The sequence below is a fragment of the Schistocerca americana genome, chromosome 3, assembly GCF_021461395.2.
Source record: "Schistocerca americana isolate TAMUIC-IGC-003095 chromosome 3, iqSchAmer2.1, whole genome shotgun sequence".
Lineage (NCBI taxonomy): Eukaryota > Metazoa > Arthropoda > Insecta > Orthoptera > Acrididae > Schistocerca > Schistocerca americana.
In genome coordinates, this window is record NC_060121.1 from 649347460 (window position 1) to 649367930 (window position 20471).

General features: G+C 40.4%; 1 protein-coding gene across 1 annotated transcript in view; it reads right to left on the minus strand.

Annotated features, from left to right (window-relative positions):
* The window catches only part of LOC124606273, a 225110-nt gene that overhangs the window by 81822 nt on the left and 122817 nt on the right, over positions 1–20471 (minus strand). The window contains exon 5 of the mRNA XM_047138252.1: positions 6504–6845. Within this exon, the coding sequence (XP_046994208.1) occupies positions 6504–6845 (342 nt within the window). The remainder of the gene's footprint in view (positions 1–6503; positions 6846–20471) is intronic.

Sequence of the window (20471 nt, forward strand, 5' to 3'; positions counted from 1 at the left end):
TTCCAGGGGCAGATGTGGACTCTGACCACAATCTATTGGCTATGAACTGTATATTAAAACTGAAGAAACTGCAAAAAGGTGGGAATTTAAAGAGATGGGATCTGAATAAACTGGCGAAACCAGAGGTTGTACAGAGTTTCAGGGAGAGCGTAAGGGAACAATTGACAGGAATGGGGGAAAGAAATACAGAAGAAGAAGAATGGGTAGCTTTGAGGGATGAAATAGTGAAGGGAGCAGTGGATCAAATAGGTAAAAAGATGAGGGCTAGTAAAAAACCCTTTGGTAACAGAATAAATATTGAATTTAATTGATGAAAGGAGAAAATATAAAAATGCAGTAAATGAAGCAGGCAAAAAGGAATACAAACATCTCAAAAATGATATCGACAGGAAGTGCAAAATCGCTAAGCAGGGATGGGTAGAAGACAAATGTAAGGATGTAGAGACTTATCTCACTAGGGGTGAGATAGATACTGCGTACAGGAAAATTAAAGAGACTTTTGGAGAAAGGAGAACCACTTGCATGAATATCAAGAGCTCAGATGGAAACCCAGTTCTAAGCAAAGAAGGGAAAGCAGAAAGGTGGAAGGAGTATATAGAGGGCCTATACAAGGGCGATGTACTTGAGGACAATATTATGGAAATGGAAGAGGATGTAGATGAAGATGAAATGGGAGATATGATACTGCATGAAGAGTCTGACAGAGAACTGAAAGACCTGAGTCGAAACAAGGCCCCCGGACTAGACAACATTCCATTAGAACTACTGACAGCCTTGGGAGAGCCAGTCCTGACAGAACTCTACCATCTGGTGAGCAAGATGTATGAGACAGGCGAAATACCCTCAGACTTCAAGAAGAATATAATAATCCCAATCCCAAAGAAAGCTGGTGTTGACAGATGTGAAAATTGCCGGACTATCAGTTTAATAAGTCACAGCTGCAAAATACTAACGCGAATTCTTTACAGACGAATGGAAAAACTGATAGAAGCTGACCTTGGGGAAGATCAATTTGGATTCCATAGAAATGTTGGAACCCGTGAGGCAATACTGACCCTACGACTTATCTTAGAAGAAAGATTAAGGAAAGGCAAACGTACGTTTCTAGCATTAGGCTTAGAGAAAGCTTTTGACAATGTTGATTGGAATACTCTCTTTCAAATTCTGAAGGTGGCAGGGGTAAAATACAGGGAGCGGAAGGCTATTTGCAATTTGTACAGAAAGCAGATGGCAGTTATAAGAGTTGAGGGGCATGAAAGGGAAGCAGTGGTTGGGAAGGGAGTGAGACAGGGTTGTAGCCTCTCCCCGATGTTGTTCAATCTGTATATTGAGAAAGCAATAAAAAACAAAAGAAAAGTTTGGAGTAGGTATTAAAATCCATGGAGAAGAAATAAAAACTTTGAGGTTCACCGATGACATTGTGATTCTGTCAGAGAGAGCAAAGGACTTGGAAGAACAGTTGAACGGAATGGACAGTGTCTTGAAAGGAGGGTATAAGATGAACATCAACAAAAGCAAAACGAGGATAATGGAATGTAGTCGAATTAAGTTGGGTGATGCTAAGGGAATTAGATTAGGAAATGAGATACTTAAAGTAGTAAAGGAGTTTTACTACTTGGGGAGCAAAATAACTGATGATGGTCGAAGTAGAGAGGATGTAAAATGTAGAGTGGCAATGGCAAGGAAAGCGTTTCTGAAGAAGAAAAATTTGTTTACATCGAGTATAGATTTAAATGTCAGGAAGTTGTTTCTGAAAGTATTTGTATGGAGTGTAGCTATGTATGGAAGTGAAATGTGGACGATAAATTGTTTAGACAAGAAGAGAATAGAAGCTTTTGAAATGTGGTGCTACAGAAGAATGCTGAAGATTAAATGGGTAGATCACATAACTAATGAGGAGGTATTGAATAGAATTGGGGAGAAGAGGAGCTTGTGGCACAACTTGACTAGAAGAAGGGATTGGTTGGTAGGACATGCTCTGAGACATCAAGGGATCACCAATTTAGTATTGGAGGGCCACGTGGAGGGTAAAAATCGTAGAGTGAGACCAAGAGATGAATACACTAAGCAAATTCAGAAGGATGTAGGCTGGAGTAGGTACTGGGAGACAAAGAAGCTTGCACAGGATAGAGTAGCATGGAGAGCGGCATCAAACCAGTCTCAGGACTGAAGACCACAACAACAACAACATATCATTAAGGACAACATTCACTCATTTGACATGGGTAGAGCCTATACCGTATATGACACATATATTCAGCAGCTGGATCCCACAGTGCAAGGGAAGATGACTGAAGTGTTTGCAGCTGTGCTCCCCTCATATACCCATCAACTTCTGCAAACAATGCTTCAACCTGCTACTTCTTGCTTATGTTTTCCCACCCTCAGCAATATCATTGGTTATGTGATTAACTGTTTTCTGTTGTTGAGGTGTGACACCATCCATACAAGGGGCTCATGTTAACACCACACCATTTTAGTTTCTGTAGTAGAATTTTTTATTATTGACAGAACTGAAGGTCAAGGTAAGATCATGTAAAATGCCAAACGATAATTTTTTTATTGTTTATTTCAACCTGACTGAGTTTGTGAAAGCATATATTGCTTCTTCTGTAGATAATTTTTTACAGAAAGGAAACTGTGCAATTGTTAAAAGGTCACTATCAGAATGATGGTTCAATGTTACACATCAGCTACATTTTCAAAAAATGCTGAGCATGCGGGATGGAGAGGGATGGTTCTGTAATTCGAGGTCACTTACTCATCTCAACTTTCACGGACGGCAAACAATCCTGTTGGCAGAACATCTGCAACTGAGCATTATAGCAGAGGTTGGAAATACTGCTTCATTTGTAAATTAATTTATTTTCACACGACCGGTTTGGACTGTTATAAGCCCATCCTCAGGTGTCGTAGCTGTGCTGTGGCCCTCGGCTGCCACGTGTACCAGGTGTGGTGTGCTGCCTATGAGCAATCTGTTCTACGCTCACAGGCAATACACCACACCTGGCAGCACACCACGCCTGGTACATGCAGTGCTTGGGGACCACAGCACACCTATGACACCTGAGGATTGGCTTATAACAGTCCGAAACCAGTCGTGTGAAAATAAAGTAATTTTCAACTGAAGTGGTATTTTCAACCACTGCTTTCATGGATGGATATTAATACTGTATACTTCAGTCTTTCAGGAAACATAGCTTGACTCATTGATACTTACAAAGGTAACTCAATGGGGCCACTACCAAGTCAACACAACATTTTAGTAGTTTGGTTGAAATACCATCATAGCCAAAAGAGTTACTGTTTTTCAGAGACCTAATGATTTTTCAAACAGTGTATCCATTGACATCTTCAACTTTTATAGTCCTGTCTTCCTCAGTTGTGTGTAATATTATCAATATACCGTAGTGTATCCATTACTTACAGTGCATAGAATGCACTTTTGCTACAATTACAACATTTAAATATTGAAAAAGACTTCCAGTAAGTTGTGATAGTATCAATGAATAATCTGATTTCGTTTTCCTTGAAGCATGTTAAATATTTTATACCTGATGTTCTGGCAATCTGGAATTCAACTAACTCTCAAGTACTTCACAAAAGTGTTCAGTGAGGTACATATTTGGGGTTCTGGCAGATTTATCATGAAAATTAACCTAATTTTTCCTTACTCATGCTGTAGTTGGCCTAGTTTTGTGGACAAGAGGTATGAGGTACAGATACAGAAAATATCCAATTCTGAACTGTTTCCGGACACATATTATTGGACATTAATATGGCATGTGTCCACCCTTTGCCTTTATGATGGCTTAAACTCTGCTGGAGACACTTTCAATGTGGTATCCGTGGAGGAATGGCATCCCGTTCTTCCTCAAGAGTCAGAATCAGAGAAGGTAGTGATGTTGGGTGCTGGAGTCTGGAGCAAAGTTAATGTTCTAACTCATGCTGAAGATGTTCCAGTGGGTTCAGGTCATGGCTCTGGTCAGGCCAGTTCATTTCAGGAATGTTAACATCCTCAAGCTATTGCCTCATGAAAGCTCCTTTATGACAGGGTGTCTTGTCATGCTGATACAAATAATCATCATCTCTGAAATGTTTCTCTTCTGTACACAGTAAACAATACTGTAAAGTGTGCTCATCCTTCCACATTTAGCATTTAATTAAGCATAATAATGGGACCACACCATAATCTTGAAAAATACCCACACACCATAGTTCCGCCACCTCCACACTTCACTGTTGGCAGTACACTTGATGACAAGTGACATTCTCCAGGCATTTTCCAAATCCAAACCCTTCCATCGGATTTCCACTGCATGCAGCACGATTCATCACTCCAATTCACTTGTTTCCGTCATTCACTATCCTTCCGTCATTCACTGTCTGATGGCATTGCTCTTTATACAATCTCAAGTGTTGCTAAACAGGGACACAGAAATGTGTGGCTTATATGGAGCTTTTTAATCACTATAGTATATTCTATTCACAGTCAGTGTGCTAGCTGGGATGCTAGTAGCACTCTGAAAGTTACAGGTGATTCCGTCCACAGATCTCATGCAATTTTTGTACAAACACCCTCTGCAATGCTCAACAGTTTCTATCTGTCAGTACATGAGGTGTGCCTGGTCTTAGTTTAGCTGTGGCTATTACTTTGTATTTGAAATGTCCCTGATGGATTTCTTACTCAAGTGACGTAAAAGAACTAGTCAACATTCAAAGTCATTGAACTTTCCTGATCAGCTCATTCTGATGTTACAGCTTCTCTACTGACAACACAATACTCCTCATCTCCATTTGTACTGAAACATCCACCCCTCATGATATCTAGTAATCAGTTCTGTATTACATAGTGGTGTCCCAAGACTTTTGATCAGGCAGTGAACAATATTTCATTGTCACACTGAGAGGTGGACACAGGAGCATTTACACAGTTTACACTAACAAAAAGAAGACTTTCAGCACTGATTGCCCTTCAACAAATGGAAAAGAGTGCCTTACTGAAATACAAGGTTTAACCAAGTTTCTGGGGTTAATATTTTCAGCAGAAAATAATTCAAAGTAAATGTCTTTATGAAATATTAATTTCATCAGCTGTAGCTGAAATAAGTGTTCTTGAAATTTGGTGGATGTAACTCGGTTTGTTCTAAATATTAGATGTTGACCAGGACTTATCTTTGTTTCATTGCTTCACTAAAGTTGATGTTTCCCTGTGTTTCTGAAGTGAAAAGTGGCTGGAGAACACCATCTTTCTCAAAAGATGTCAAAATTCAGTTATTGTTTCAGATGCACAATATATTACATCAAAGAATTCTTGAGATTGTACATCATACTGGGTTTCCTACTCGTTTCCTCATAGGTCTTATATACAATTCATGTATTGTCGCACATAGTTAATTCACTAATTACAATTACAGAAGTTGTTATCATCTGGTGGTTACAATTGAAATGCATGGAATGTGATACAATGACGATTACACATCTTTTTTCCATTGAAAAATAAGTGAGATGATACGAATAAACAATGCTAATTACATTTTTCTTAATTACACAGAAAATACCATATTCCAAGTATTCCTACTATGTTTTCTGTTTCAAATATGAGTACATTATTTTTTAGTGTGAACAGAATTTCAGTATATGATACAGCAGCTCAAATAAACACTTTTTTTACACTGCTAATCTGATTTCATTTTATGAATTACAGTAACTCCATGGTATCTCTCTTATTACTCAATCATTTGTAAATGAAAATCCCTAATTGGAATTAAATGAAATGACATATGTGTTCCTACCAATGGATGGAATTAGTATTAGTGAGACTGAGCGAGGTGGCGCAGTGGTTAACACACTGGACTCGCATTCGGGAGGATGACGGTTCAATCCCACGTCTCGCCATCCTGATTTGGGTTTTCCGTGATTTCCCTGAACAGCTCCAGGCAAATCCCGGGATGATTCCTTTCAAAGGGCACAGCTGACTTCCTTCCCTGTCCCTCCCTAATCTGATGAAACCGATGACCTCACTGTCTGGTCTCCTCCCCCAGACCAGCCAGCCAGCCAGTATTAGTGAGTACTTTAACCTGAGGATGTTGAAAATTACATTACACAGTTCAAAAGGCGAAATTACTGATATGGGTCCTGCCTTATTAATGACATAACTGTTAATCATGCAATCCAAATTAACTTCAAAATTGTATGAAAAATGAGCCGTTAAATTTCAACATACAAATTTTGCTCTAGGTACAAAAATGGCCAACAATTATTTGGGGCATTATGAGCTCTTGTCTCTTTAAAATAAGATAGACCTGATTCAAGGATTATATGAAAAATATCTTTCAGTTGCTACCAAACTAGAAAGTGTGTGATAACCATTAAATAAATAAATAAATAAAAATAACAAAATAAAGAAGTGTGGTAGCACAGAACTAGATGTTGACACCAATTTTAGCAGGCATATGACACATACAGTTAGTCACAGAACAATACTATAAACATATAACTACCTTCACCTCTCTGCTGCAAAAAGATGTACCCTCCATCTCTTACTTGCAAAGTCGCATCAAGGCCTAGTTCGCATTTCCATATGCCAGAATCTGATTCCATTGGCTCCAATATGGTGAGTCCACAGTCCTTGTATTTACTGTTCAAGCCATCTCCAAAATAAACATATTGTCCATTTCCAAGTCCTTCTTGCATGAGAAAACCTGTTCCATTTGGGTGTACAAAATTGCAGTAAGTGCATTGTGCTGAAGAGGAACTTGGCGAAAGCCGACATAATATGTCTATTGCACCTGGAATTGATTTAGAGGCTTGAACAATTGTCTTTAAACCACTTTTCTCTGCCTCTGAAAAGGAAAGATGAAGACCATCACATTCTAATTACCAACTTGTACCAGTATCATGAGAAAAAATGCAATTTGTGTGCATAAAGAGTAACAAAGACATGAGTAGAGTGCAGTTCATAGTGACACCAGTGCTATCCCAGCAAGGATTACCTGCTTAGCCACAGATTCATTTATGCATACTCTTTGCAGCTGATCAGCATCTCTGGCACTTGTGTATCTGTGACCACATATGCAGTGGCACAGTCCACATGTTTAGAAGAATGGTCAGTTCTGTAGCTTCAGTCCATTGTACTCACTGCAAATGGCTGAAAGCTGTATGGCTGAACTATTAGAAAAAATAAGAGTTTATGGGTTGGTTATTGCACCAAGGAAACAACAACCAGACCCATGTCAACCTCTATGTTTCCAAATTTTCTAAAATCTCATTCTCTTATTAAAGGGGGGAACAGGACAAGAAGGGCAATGCATATCAACTGTGCTGACAGCAAGGAGAAACTGATCTAAACATTGGATAAAGAAAAATATTATTATGATTACGATATTACGATCAGCCACTTGACATGCACTGCTGGATAATAGCCTCCTCTGTAGTCTTCATCTTTACAAAAGATGTTGCTCATGCATGTTTCTAATTTTATCCACCCACCTTCAGTTATGACATCTTACTGATATTTTCTTATCTTTTGGAATCCAAATAAGTATTTTCTTGGTCCAATACACATATGTATGTCTGGCTAAATGTCATTCCCACTTCATTTCATTTACGGTGATAATTACATCTTTCATTCCATAATTTTTCCTGATTCCTTTGTATATTTCCCCATCTCTCTTAGTAATTCTCAACATCCATCTCTCCACTGCTCACTGAGAACCATCAATTTTGAATGGTTTGCACATTCTAAGTCCACATCTCACTGCCATAACCTAAAACTCATCACTGCAAACTTTCCATTTTTTAAGACATACCAAAAGCTTGGTTTTTAAACTATATTTAGTTTACCAATTGTATGCCTGTCATGTTTTTTTATCTTTTGTTCATTGCAGGTCAGTTCCAAAAAACCAGTGTATGCAAAATGTCGTAAAAAGTTTAACGCAAACAATTTTGATTCGTGCAAAATGGTAAATAAACAAGAAGGGATAACATCCTTAAAGTTAATGCACTTAAATGTGAAATATCTCATAAACAAACTAGAGATTCTACAAATATTCATAGAGGAACACTTGCCACATGTACTAGTAATAACGGAACATGGGCTAAAATGCAGTGAAATAATATACTATAGATAAGAGGGTTACTTACTAGCAAGTAGTTATTGTACGCAAAACCATAAAGGTGGTGGTGTGGCAATTTGTGTTAATAAGGATGTAGGAGCTAAAACAATTTCCTTTCTTGAACACCACACCAAAGAAGGATCAATTGAAATGACAGGTATTGTACTCCACAGTAATGATCTTAAGTTACCAAAGGATAAAGTGAGTAGAGTGTATAGGCCACCAAATGCTGATGTAATGTTGTTTATGGATAAACTTAGTAGTGTTGCTGGTCAGGCTGGTTCTAATGACCTTACTATATTAGGTGAATTTAATATAGATGCAAACTCAAATAGTATAGTAAACTTGAAACTCAGTGATGTACTGACCTCATACAGCCTTGTAAATTTAGTGAACTCTGACACCAGAGTGACGGACACATGTTCCACTAGAATAGATTATGCTATAATCAACAAAGATGTTATAGATAAGGTAAATTACAGTAACTTAGATTTTCTTTATTCTGACCACTTCTGTCAGGTGATAGAATACAAAAATTCAGTTGTGCCTAAAATAACAAAAATTGTGCTACAGAAACGAATGCTGAATACCTCAAATATTAATGCTCTTAAAGACAAACTAGTGAATGAGACATGGGATTCTGTGTACCAGGTAAAAGGGTCGGATGAGAAATGGAATGAATTCTACTCAACCCTATTGCATCATTATGAATATAGTTGTCCAGTCAGAGAAATCCAGAAGGTAGTTAAACACTGTCAAAATGGAAGTAATCCTAGACTAAAACTCCCAACAGTTCTGATTGGGCTCAGGCAGCAAGTACATGAACTAAACCAGCTCTATAAAGCTACTAGTATGCAGGTTTTCAAGGAAAAATAAATAGGGCCAAGCAAACTTTTAAAAATGAAATTGTCTATCTAAGGAAGCAGATTCACAGCAAAACAATAGAACAGTCTGACAACATAAGCAAAGCATCTTGGAAGCTGATTGACAAATACCGAAAAGGTCCCAACAAGATGAACATGGAACCACTCAGTATATAAAATGATGGTAACATTATAAAAAACCCAGATGCTATATGTAATATTTTTAATAACCGCTACATTTCTGGTGAACAATCAACACATATTACAGATTCACAGATAGAGATCCGGTGTGATCTCACCCAATGTACCGAATTTGAATTTGTGGAAGTGAATGAGCAGGAGGTTTGCAGGGCAATATACATGCTAAAGAAAAAATTTTCATCTGGATGGTATGTCCTATCCAGTGCTATTACTAAAGCATGCTTAAAAGAAATTTCTAAACCTCTTACTCACCTGATTAATTTCAGCATTAGAGAAAAAATGTATCCAACGGTTCTAAAAATGAGTGTAGTGAAACCAGTGTATCAAAAGGGAAGTAAGTAAGAAGTCTCCAACTATAGACCAATATCATTAATTTCCACTCTTAGTAAGATATTTGAAAGCATTATCCTTTCTCAGCTAAGTGCCTTTTTCACAAAACATAAACTGATTGTAGATTCACAGCATGGCTTCAGAAAAGAGCTAAGTACAACCACAGCAGTTACACAGTTCACCCATGAAGTTTACTGTCTGTTGGACCAGAAGATGCAGACTGCAGGTACATTTTTGGACCTGAGAAGAACATCTGATATGGTAAACCATAGGGTACTTCTTAAAAAGCTAAAATCTTACAGTATTGGGGATCAAGCCATGAATCTTCTAACCACATACCTGTTGAATCATAAGCAAAGCACTAAATTGTCATACAAACTAGATAATAAAATCATGAACTCCCAGTCCACCAGTGAACCTGTATTACAAAGTGTACCACAGGGCTCAATCCCTGGACCCTTTCTCTTCCTTATACACTCCTGGAAATGGAAAAAAGAACACATTGACACCGGTGTGTCAGACCCACCATACTTGCTCCGGACACTGCGAGAGGGCTGTACAAGCAGTGATCATACGCACGGCACAGCGGACACACCAGGAACCGCGGTGTTGGCCGTCGAATGGCGCTAGCTGTGCAGCATTTGTGCACCGCCGCCGTCAGTGTCAGCCAGTTTGCCGTGGCATACGGAGCTCCATCGCAGTCTTTAACACTGGTAGCATGCCGCGACAGTGTGGACGTGAACCGTATGTGCAGTTGACGGACTTTGAGCGAGGGCGTATAGTGGGCATGCGGGAGGCCGGGTGGACGTACCGCCGAATTGCTCAACACGTGGGGCGTGAGGTCTCCACAGTACATCAATGTTGTCGCCAGTGGTCGGCGGAAGGTGCACGTGCCCGTCGACCTGGGACCGGACTGCAGCGATGCACGGATGCACGCCAAGACCGTAGGATCCTACGCAGTGCCGTAGGGGACCGCACCGCCACTTCCCAGCAAATTAGGGACACTGTTGCTCCTGGGGTATCGGCGAGGACCATTCGCAACCGTCTCCATGAAGCTGGGTTACGGTCCCGCACACCGCTAGGCCGTCTTCCGCTCACGCCCCAACATCGTGCAGCCCGCCTCCAGTGGTGTCGCGACAGGCGTGAATGGAGGGACGAATGGAGACGTGTCGTCTTCAGCGATGAGAGTCGCTTCTGCCTTGGTGCCAATGATGGTCGTATGCGTGTTTGGCGCCGTGCAGGTGAGCGCCACAATCAGGACTGCATACGACTGAGGCACACAGGGCCAACACCCGGCATCATGGTGTGGGGAGCGATCTCCTACACTGGCCGTACACCACTGGTGATCGTCGAGGGGACACTGAATAGTGCACGGTACATCCAAACCGTCATCGAACCCATCGTTCTACCATTCCTAGACCGGCAAGGGAACTTGCTGTTCCAACAGGACAATGCACGTCCGCATCTATCCCGTGCCACCCAACGTGCTCTAGAAGGTGTAAGTCAACTACCCTGGCCAGCAAGATCTCCGGATCTGTCCCCCATTGAGCATGTTTGGGACTGGATGAAGCGTCGTCTCACGCGGTCTGCACGTCCAGCACGAACGCTGGTCCAACTGAGGCGCCAGGTGGAAATGGCATGGCAAGCCGTTCCACAGGACTACATCCAGCATCTCTACGATCGTCTCCATGGGAGAATAGCAGCCTGCATTGCTGCGAAAGGTGGTTATACACTGTACTAGTGCCGACATTGTGCATGCTCTGTTGCCTGTGTCTATGTGCCTGTGGTTTTGTCAGTGTGATCATGTGATGTATCTGACCCCAGGAATGTGTCAATAAAGTTTCCCCTTCCTGGAACAATGAATTCACGGTGTTCTTATTTCAATTTCCAGGAGTGTATAAATGATTTACCTGCAGTTTTATCATGTGATGCAGTGCTATTGCTGATGACACAACACTCATCACATGTGATACCAATCTTGAAAATGTGCAACACAGCATGGCAGTGGCAATGGAGAGATGCACTACTTGGTTTGAGGCAAATGTACTGCAGAAGAATGATAGTAAAACTGAAGGCATTGTATTCAATCTGAATGCTCCCAGTCATGGTAACAAAACAGTAAAATTATTAGGATTTCATATAGATCAAAAGCTCAGCTGGGGTACTCACACAGGGAAGATACATGGCAACTTTCACGTGCGATATATCTGCTGTACAAGGTGATTAGCAGTGTCAGTAAAGAACTTCCGTTGTATGCGTATTTTGCATCCTTCCATTCATACCTAAGTTATGGAATACTATTGTGGGGTAATTCTGTAGGCTCAAAATTAGTGTTTAAATGGCAAAAGAAAGCCATAAGGTGCATAGCAGAGTTTAACCCATATGAATTATGTCGAGATTATTTTAAGAAACTAAATATAATGACAGTGCCTGGCCTGTATATTTACAACTGTGTTGTCTTTGTTAAAGAGAATCTGAGTAAATTTGACTTAAGGAGAACAGTTCATGACCATAACATAAGAAGTGGACATACACTTCATATGCCATATGCTAGGCTTGCAAAGACACGTAACAGCTACAAATATCTTGGTCCTGTCTACTTCAATAAATTACCTGAAAATGCCTACACAATGCCAGTCAATAAATTTAAAACTAGTCTTTTGTGGTAGATCAAAAGTAAAGTAATTTACTCTCCTCAAGAGTTCCTTGAGTATGTGACAAATTACACACTTTCCTTACAAGAATGAACTATAAATTAACTGGAAACTATACATATGCCATACTGTGCAACTATTTTATTACTGTTTCATCTACTTATTGTTAATTATCTGTTTGATTATTTATTTGTCATTCACTGAACTGTGTAGTTCATTTATCTTGTAATTGATGTATTAGGAAACTTCTAGTTGTTATTTACATTTGCACAAATATGTATTGCATCCATGCTGGATTATTATATTGTAGTTAATAATATTTGCCATTTGAAGTTTATATTATTATTACTGTTATTATTATTATGTAAACACTGATGACACCAATTGCATGTAAATATGCTCAGCGGTGGAATAAAACATTTGTATTTGTATTTGTAAATGGTAAAACATGTTCCAGGAATCAGTTTGCATGATTATATGTTTATTATCTTATCTTAAGAGACAAATCAGTTTAACTATGGACAAAATCACTAAGATTAAATTCACATGGTATAGTGCCAGAAGGCAATGAGAAACTATGCTGGATGAGTGTTGGGCCAAAACTACCTATCAAAATGTGTGTGACAGAGCCACTAGAAGAGAATGATGTACTGGATGCATCAGGGTGCTTCAAATGAAGAAGTATTGTTTGTGTATAGGAAATGGACAGTGAAAGAGTGATACCCACAAGTATAGATAAGTTTGGCTTTGATAAGGTGAAGGTAATGAAATAATTGTTGGTAGTAAGTTTGGACATTTGAAATGAAGACAATTTGCACATGTCACATATGGCGCACAATTATATGCAAGCTGCTGCTACAACTGTATTATATGAGAAAGTAGAGCATTTGAAGGAGACAGATAGGGTGGTAATTGAAGTATTATTACTGGAATTCAAGGATCTATTTAATCCTTGGGGCCCATTCCAGAAATGCCCATAACATACCACTGAATTCCAATGGGGAACAAAGCATCTGTGTATTGCAAACTGTATTGTATACCTGTGCATTTAAAGCAAATTATGGAGGACTTTATTAATCAACAACTGAGCAATCATACCAGAAAGTCAGATGATAGAATAAATTGGCACCTGAATAGTAAAACAATAACAGATGCATAGCTGATGCCTAACATTACTGAAACCCTTGACAAACTTGGGGCACTGCCAGTATTTCTCCATGGTAGATATGAGGGCAGATATCATCAGTTAAAGGCAGATCTGGATGACCAGCCAAAAGTTGTGTTTTCTCTACACTTCAGTCATTAGCAGTACCAGTGAACGCCATTTGGATTGACAAATGCACAGGCCATGTTTGAACAGCTGCTGGATGGAGTACGGAGGGGTTTTAAACCTTGGCAACATGTGATGTACTTTGACAATATAATTATGTTTACAATGGATATAGAGGAACACATGTGTCAGAGTTTGGGGGAAGTGTTTAAAAGATTACTCATGGTGCATCTGCATTGAGTATGGAGAAGTGTCATTTTTCCCTGGAAGCAGTAATTTGTTTAGGATACATGATTAGTTGGGAAGGGACAATAACAGACTCAAAATTAGTACAGGTAGCATCGAATTTTCCAGCTCTTGATTCTTGGGGCTGTCCAATTCCTACAGAAAATTCATGAAAGGGTTTTGCACGCATTGAATTGCCACTTACACAATTACTAAAAGAAGGGAGTAAATTTTCAGTGGGTAATGGAGTGTCAAGTTACATTTCAAAAGTTGAAAGAGACTTTAATGTTGATTCCAGTGCCGTCTTTCTGGATTATGAGAAGGTGTTTGTATTGTACTATTGTGTGATGCTTCCATCCAGGCATTGGACTCTGTTTTGAATCAGGTGATACTCGGTGAAGAACACCCTATGGCTTACACCTCATGGTAGTTGACCAGGACCAAACATAATTACTCCACAACAGAAGAGACAATGTTAAGCCTAATGTGGGGTTACTTATTTTAGGTGTTATTTGTGTGATAAAAAATTCAAGGTGGTAACTGATCACATGGTGTTGAAGTGGTTGTTGGTGTAGAAAGATCCTTCAAGCGGACTCATAAGATGAGATGGTCATTGAGATTAAGTGAGTTTGACTTTGAGATAGTCCATAAACCGAGCAAGAAGTATGAAAATGCTGATGGGCTGAGCAGGATTGTTACAATAGTAAGGACACTAGGTCACAGGCTTGAAGAGTAGCAAACAGTGCCGGCTGCTGATGTGAACTGCAAGACAACTATGATCGAGCCACAGTTCATTGTCCATGACGGGTTGTCATGTAGGCCAGGGGATGGGGAACATGTGTAGTAGTGCCTTCTAAGCTAAGGGATGAAGTTTTGAAGGGTACTCAAGATTACATAATTTCTAGACATGGGGTCATAGACAATGGATCAAAGAGTGGCAAAGTGTTACTAGTGAAGGACAAGGAAAAGAGATGTAAATCCTTGCATTAAGAAATGTGTATCGTGTGCTCACCAAGCAGATCTGAGCCTTCAGCATCCGCTGCTAATAAGCTTACTGGAGGCAACCAAACCTTTTGAAATGATAGGAGTGGATATTTTTTGACCTTTTAGACAGATACAATTATGTTCTGACTATTTTTATTGGTAATTTCACATTATGCATTGGAATGATTGCCATTCTGAACCAACAAGCAGCTACAGTAGTGAAAGCTTCAGTGAATAAGCAGTTATTGGAGTTTGGTGTTCCTGAAACAGTAATCATGGACAAAGGTACTAACCTCATGTTGAGCCTGATGTAGCAGTTATGCCACTTGTTATAGGTTTCATAACTAAAGACTATCCTATTGCACTTGCAAGCTAATAGTAGAAATGAGCACATACATATACTATTAGTAGGATGTTGAGCCACTATGGTAATGACCACCATAATGATTGGGATGCTTATTTACCATTTGTTGTGGAAGTATATAACTCCAAAGGACACACCAACACAGGCAGGACTTTCCCTCTGTGAGGTAGTGTACAAGACAAAAATGCCTTCAGCGTCTGACACAGTCAAGCCAAAAATTGGAAAATGGAGCCAGTTCAGAATGTGACAAAATCATCAAAGGAACTGTAGAAATGGATACAAGGGCATACACCATACCCCTGGAGAATCAGGAAGAGTTAAGGCAATGTGCATGAAAATTGCCATATTATTTCCCTTGGTCTAGGGTAGGTCTTTGAATATTAATCAAAATGTTCTCAGTCCCAATTTCAAACCCTGCCATTGCTTAAAGTATGAGTAATAATCAACAACAATGGGCACTGAAAGCTTCTGGCATAAGAAGTCATCCTCATTCTAAAAAGAGCTGTGTCAAAGAGGGCAGAGGAGTGGACAGAGTTTCAGGGCACTCTCTTTGTCCTTGGGGTGGAAAACTGCCCCTAGAAGGCAGAAGAATCACCAATGATCAATGGCACGAGGAGGCAGACAGCAACGGAAACTACTGCGTTAAATATGCATAACGTGTATTCATAGAACATCTGACTTATAACTGAAAAAGTGTCATGGTGATCTCTCCACTGGCAAAAGATTTCACACTACTCATCCATTCAGATTTCCAAGAGGGGACTGCCATGGAAGAGGAGACCATGAGAAAAAGATGGAATGACCAACAAAAAGACAATGTTCTATGAGTCAGGGCATGGAAAGTCAGAAGTCAGAACTTGATAGGGAAGGTAGAAAATCTGAGAAGGGAAATGCTAAGGCTCAATCCAGATATTGTGGGTGTCAGTGATGTGAAATGGAAAGAAGGCAAGGATTTCTGATCAGGTCAGTATAGGGCAATATCAATACCATCAGAAAATTGTATAACAGGAGTAGGATTTGTTATGAATATGAAGTAGGATGAATCGGTGTGTCAGAAGAGCTCCCATTAGTCATGTACCTATGATACCTATACCACAGGTACCTAAAGTACTATCCTTTCCTGTGGATTCTGTCTCCTCTGCGGAAAGTACAGGGTCTGTCATTACTGTGAGTGGCATGTCAATGGTAGTTCTAGGCATGCTGTACAGGGTGGACAGGGACCAGGGAGGACTCAGGGTGTTGTACCAATCCCCCTAACCAAAACATTTGAGGTACTGTCTTTCACTGCAACTGAAATTGAGCCAGTGAGATTCACTTCATCTGTTTTGGGGAAATCTGTATGGTCCAGTGTCAGGAGGAGGCAAACGCAAAAGGATAGGAGTCTATTAACTGTTGGCAGTTCAAACACAAGGCGAATGATGTTACCCATTAGGGAAATGGCAGCAATGGATGCGAAAGGACACCTGATGCTGTAACTCAACATGTTGAAGAGGCTATTCCAGCAGCCACTGAAGGAACAGGGTACAACCAACTGCAGATTGTGGCACATGTTGGAACAAATGATGCCTGTTGTATGGGTCTGAGGTCATTCTTGGGTCATTCCAGCAATTGGCAGAGAAGGTTGAGAAGACCAGCCTTGCACACGGAGTTTCAATGAAGCTCACAGTTTGCAGCATTTTCCCCGGAATTGATCAAGGCCCTTTGGTTCTGAGACAAATGGAAAGACTGAACCAGAGACTTCAAAGGTTCTGTGACAGGCTTGGCTGCGACTTCCTGGACTTGCGCGGTAGGGTTGAGAACTCTAGTGTAACCATAAATGGGTCAGGTGTGAACTACACATCAGAAGCTTCTATTCAGCTAGCTGACTATATGAGGTGCACACAAGGGTTTTTTAGATCAGATGATGCTCCATTCAACCCAGGTAATGATAGCTGTAGGAAACCCAGAAGTATCAGTGTAAAATCAATAGAAGTGCCTCCCACATGTGAGAGTATTAAAATTCTAACGGCAAACTGCCAAAGCATTTGCAATAAAGTGCCAGACTTGAAGTGCTCATGAAAAGTAGTAGAGGTCACATAATACTAGGAACAGAAAGCTGGTTGAAACCAGAAATTGATAGTAGTGAGATTTTTGGGGAAAATTTAAGAGTATATCAAAAGGATAGGAAAATGGGAAATGGATGGTTCAAATGGCTCTGAGCACTATGGGACTTAACTTCTGTGGTCATCAGTCCCCTAGAACTTAGAACTACTTAAACCTAACTAACCTAAGGACATCACACACATCCATGCCCGAGGCAGGATTCGAACCTGCGACCGTAGCAGTCCCGCGGTTCCGGACTGCGCGCCTAGAACCACTGGACCACCGCGGCCGGCTTGGGAAATGGAGGTGGCATATTTGTCACAGTAGGCAAGAAACTCAAATCCACTGAGACAGAGCTTGAAGCTGCTTGTGAGATTGTTTGGGCAAGACTCAGTATCAGGAGTGGGCATAAAATGATAACTGTGTCCTTTCATCGCTTACCAGACTCATCTCCTGATGCAAATGGAAACTTTAGAGAAAACCTCACTTCACATGTTCATAAGGTCCCCAATCATATTGTAATCATTGGTGGAGAGTTTAATCATCCAAAAATTAATTATGAAAATTATAGTTTTGTTAGTGGTGGGTGTGATACAGCATCCTGTGAAACTTTACTAGATGCCGTCTCAGAAAACTACCTAGAGCAGATAGTTAGGAACCCTACTCATGATGGGAATATATTGGAGCTAAAGGCAACAAATAGGCCTGACCTCTTTGACAATGCCCACACTGAAACTGATGTCAGTGACCGTGATGTGGTTGTGGCAACAATGATTACCAAAGTACAAAGGACAACTGAAACAAGTGTATTAGTCACCATTGTAAGTATTGTAACTACCATATTGTGTCTTTGATACACTTGCTGCGCTTTAGATGTTGGTGTCTATGGCTTTTTTTTGGGCGTTCCAATAATTATCATGGTAATCAATACACAGTTAATGTGTGAAATATTGAAATATGTTTATAAAAAAAGTGGTAAATGTAATGTGGAAATGATAATGGCACTCCTTATGTAAGTACAATAATATTTTCAACACATATAGCTTACACGCTTCCAGTTGTTTCAGTTGTGTCTGTTTAGTCATCATTATTTGCGTTTTATTTAAACAGTGAATTCCAACATTGAGTGTGGAAACATGTAAATGAACATCAACAACCTAAAGATAGGCACAAGCCCAAAACCTGCCATGTGTTAAATAAGATCATCTTCTACTGTGACTGGTAGCAGATGCTGTTATACAGACTATAGTTCATGTGTATGCCTATGACTGTTTCAAGACACTCTGGATTCACTGTCCCAAGTGTCAACAATGGCCATTAAGAAAAGAGCAAGGAACGATAGATAGATAGAGAGAGAGAGAGAGAGAGGACCAAAAGATTTTGTGCTATCTAAATGCAAGATACCACACAGGTTGGGGTCCCAGAAGTGAGGAGGGAGGATGTGGAGTACTTGAGAATTTTGTTTAGGGTAAGTAGTGTGTAAGATTATTTTGGGAGGTTGTTATGTTAATACGGTATTATTATGTGAGAGATAATGTGGGAAACATAATTACTGTGCATTGTAATTTCATAGGTAGAAACTAAGGGGGAGGGGGGGATACCCTTTGTTGCTGTTATTATTATTGTTCTACGTCAGGAATTTTGTAGTGTATGTTCATGTGAGGGATTGCATGATAGGACATCTGGTCTTTTGAAAGGGGGAGGGAAAGTAATTACAGCTTTCTTTCTCCAGGTCACTGTGCATCAGAGGATGGAGGTCAAGAGCATCCAAATCCTGGTGGTGCTGGGTAGGAACACTGCAGGAATAGCAGTTTGAAAGTGGAGTGCTGTTCAAAAGGCAAGAATACATTATACTCACTATTCACTAGTAAACTATGAGGCTGACGTATAAAACATGAGAAATGCAGAATGAAGTGTGGAGGTTGAAGGAATTATTTTCAAAACTCTGACAGGAAGCAGAGAGGAAAGATATGTTCAGAGAAGTGTGGGTGGAATACTGTGGACTGCTTATGTACCACGTGTGATTATTACAACAAGCTGTGGAGGGATTACCACTTCACAAAGGCACTTGAGGGAATGGTTGAATGCTGGTGGGAAGACATTAAAAACAGTAATAGGGACCACTGATGACAGTAGTACCCAACAGCTGAATGGCATCATGGGAAGGATAAGGGAAATGGCACGTGGTAAAAAAAACAGTACTAGAATGCCACAGGTATGCAGTTGTCACACTTGAAAGGCTGTGCTAAACAACACACACACATTGTGGAGATCGACCACAGAGATAAGGGGGTATGCAACAACAATAACTGACATGGTGAACTGTGATCTGGGTTATACAAACCTGGTTGGATTCATTGGATACGAGGGAAACAAGACCTTTTCAATCACTACCAAATAGAATATGCTATGTGTTGTGACTCGCCGATTATTCAAAGTGCCGCCGCGCAATTACACACGTCCTCTACGTGTGGCGCTGTCTGCCAGCCATGCAGCAGCTGCGCCACCTAAGCAGCCAGCCGAGCAGCAGCCGCTAGACTGAGACTCAGTGTCTAATCGAATGCCGACTTGTACACAGGTCAACTTCTTCAGTGACTTATATGTGTTGTTGTGTTGTTCCTAAATATATGTGTTAAACTTGAAGTTCTAACACTATGCCCAGGTGGAAGTGGCTGAGTTACTGGAAACTGTACACCATGCCACACTTGAGCAGTGAAGTCCAGCAATACTAGAATAAGAGCAGTATCCTATGGGCTCACAAAAAGTTCAGTGGGTGGGCAAGCCAAGCATACAAAATCTACCGTGTAGCTATAGTAGATGCCAGGAAGGACGCAACATGCATTTTATCATACATCCTTACCCAGTGAAGTCAGGAGCCCTAGAGAAGTGTGTGCAGGTGAAGACCAAGGAAGTAATGCTAGTCTCAGAAGATGGGGGAAGACACGTGGCAATGACAGTCATGGAATTCCGTAATTACAGAGGGAACGAGTGGCCATATACACAACACAAGTGATCCAGACTAGCAAGGACACATGCAAGATATAATTGTTCTTAGGCTGGATTGATGGTCAGGAGTTCTCATGGGACATCCTGGAACCACAACCCCATTTGCAGTAGATGAAGCTTCACAGGATCTGCTCCACGTATGATGCTACAGTAGTGGCTGCAAACCGATGCGATCAAGGGATACTTAGACAGGCAGTGCATTTAGAGCTGTACGGCAGCAAATTGCTGATCAATAGGACAACTTGCAATATACTCAAACTGACCTTCCACTTACTGGCCACTGCTATCAGGATCACCAGGATGAATATAGCACAGCCACTGTTGTACTGGCTAGATGAACTGTTAGGGGTAATCTCAGGGCAAAACCTGACATAT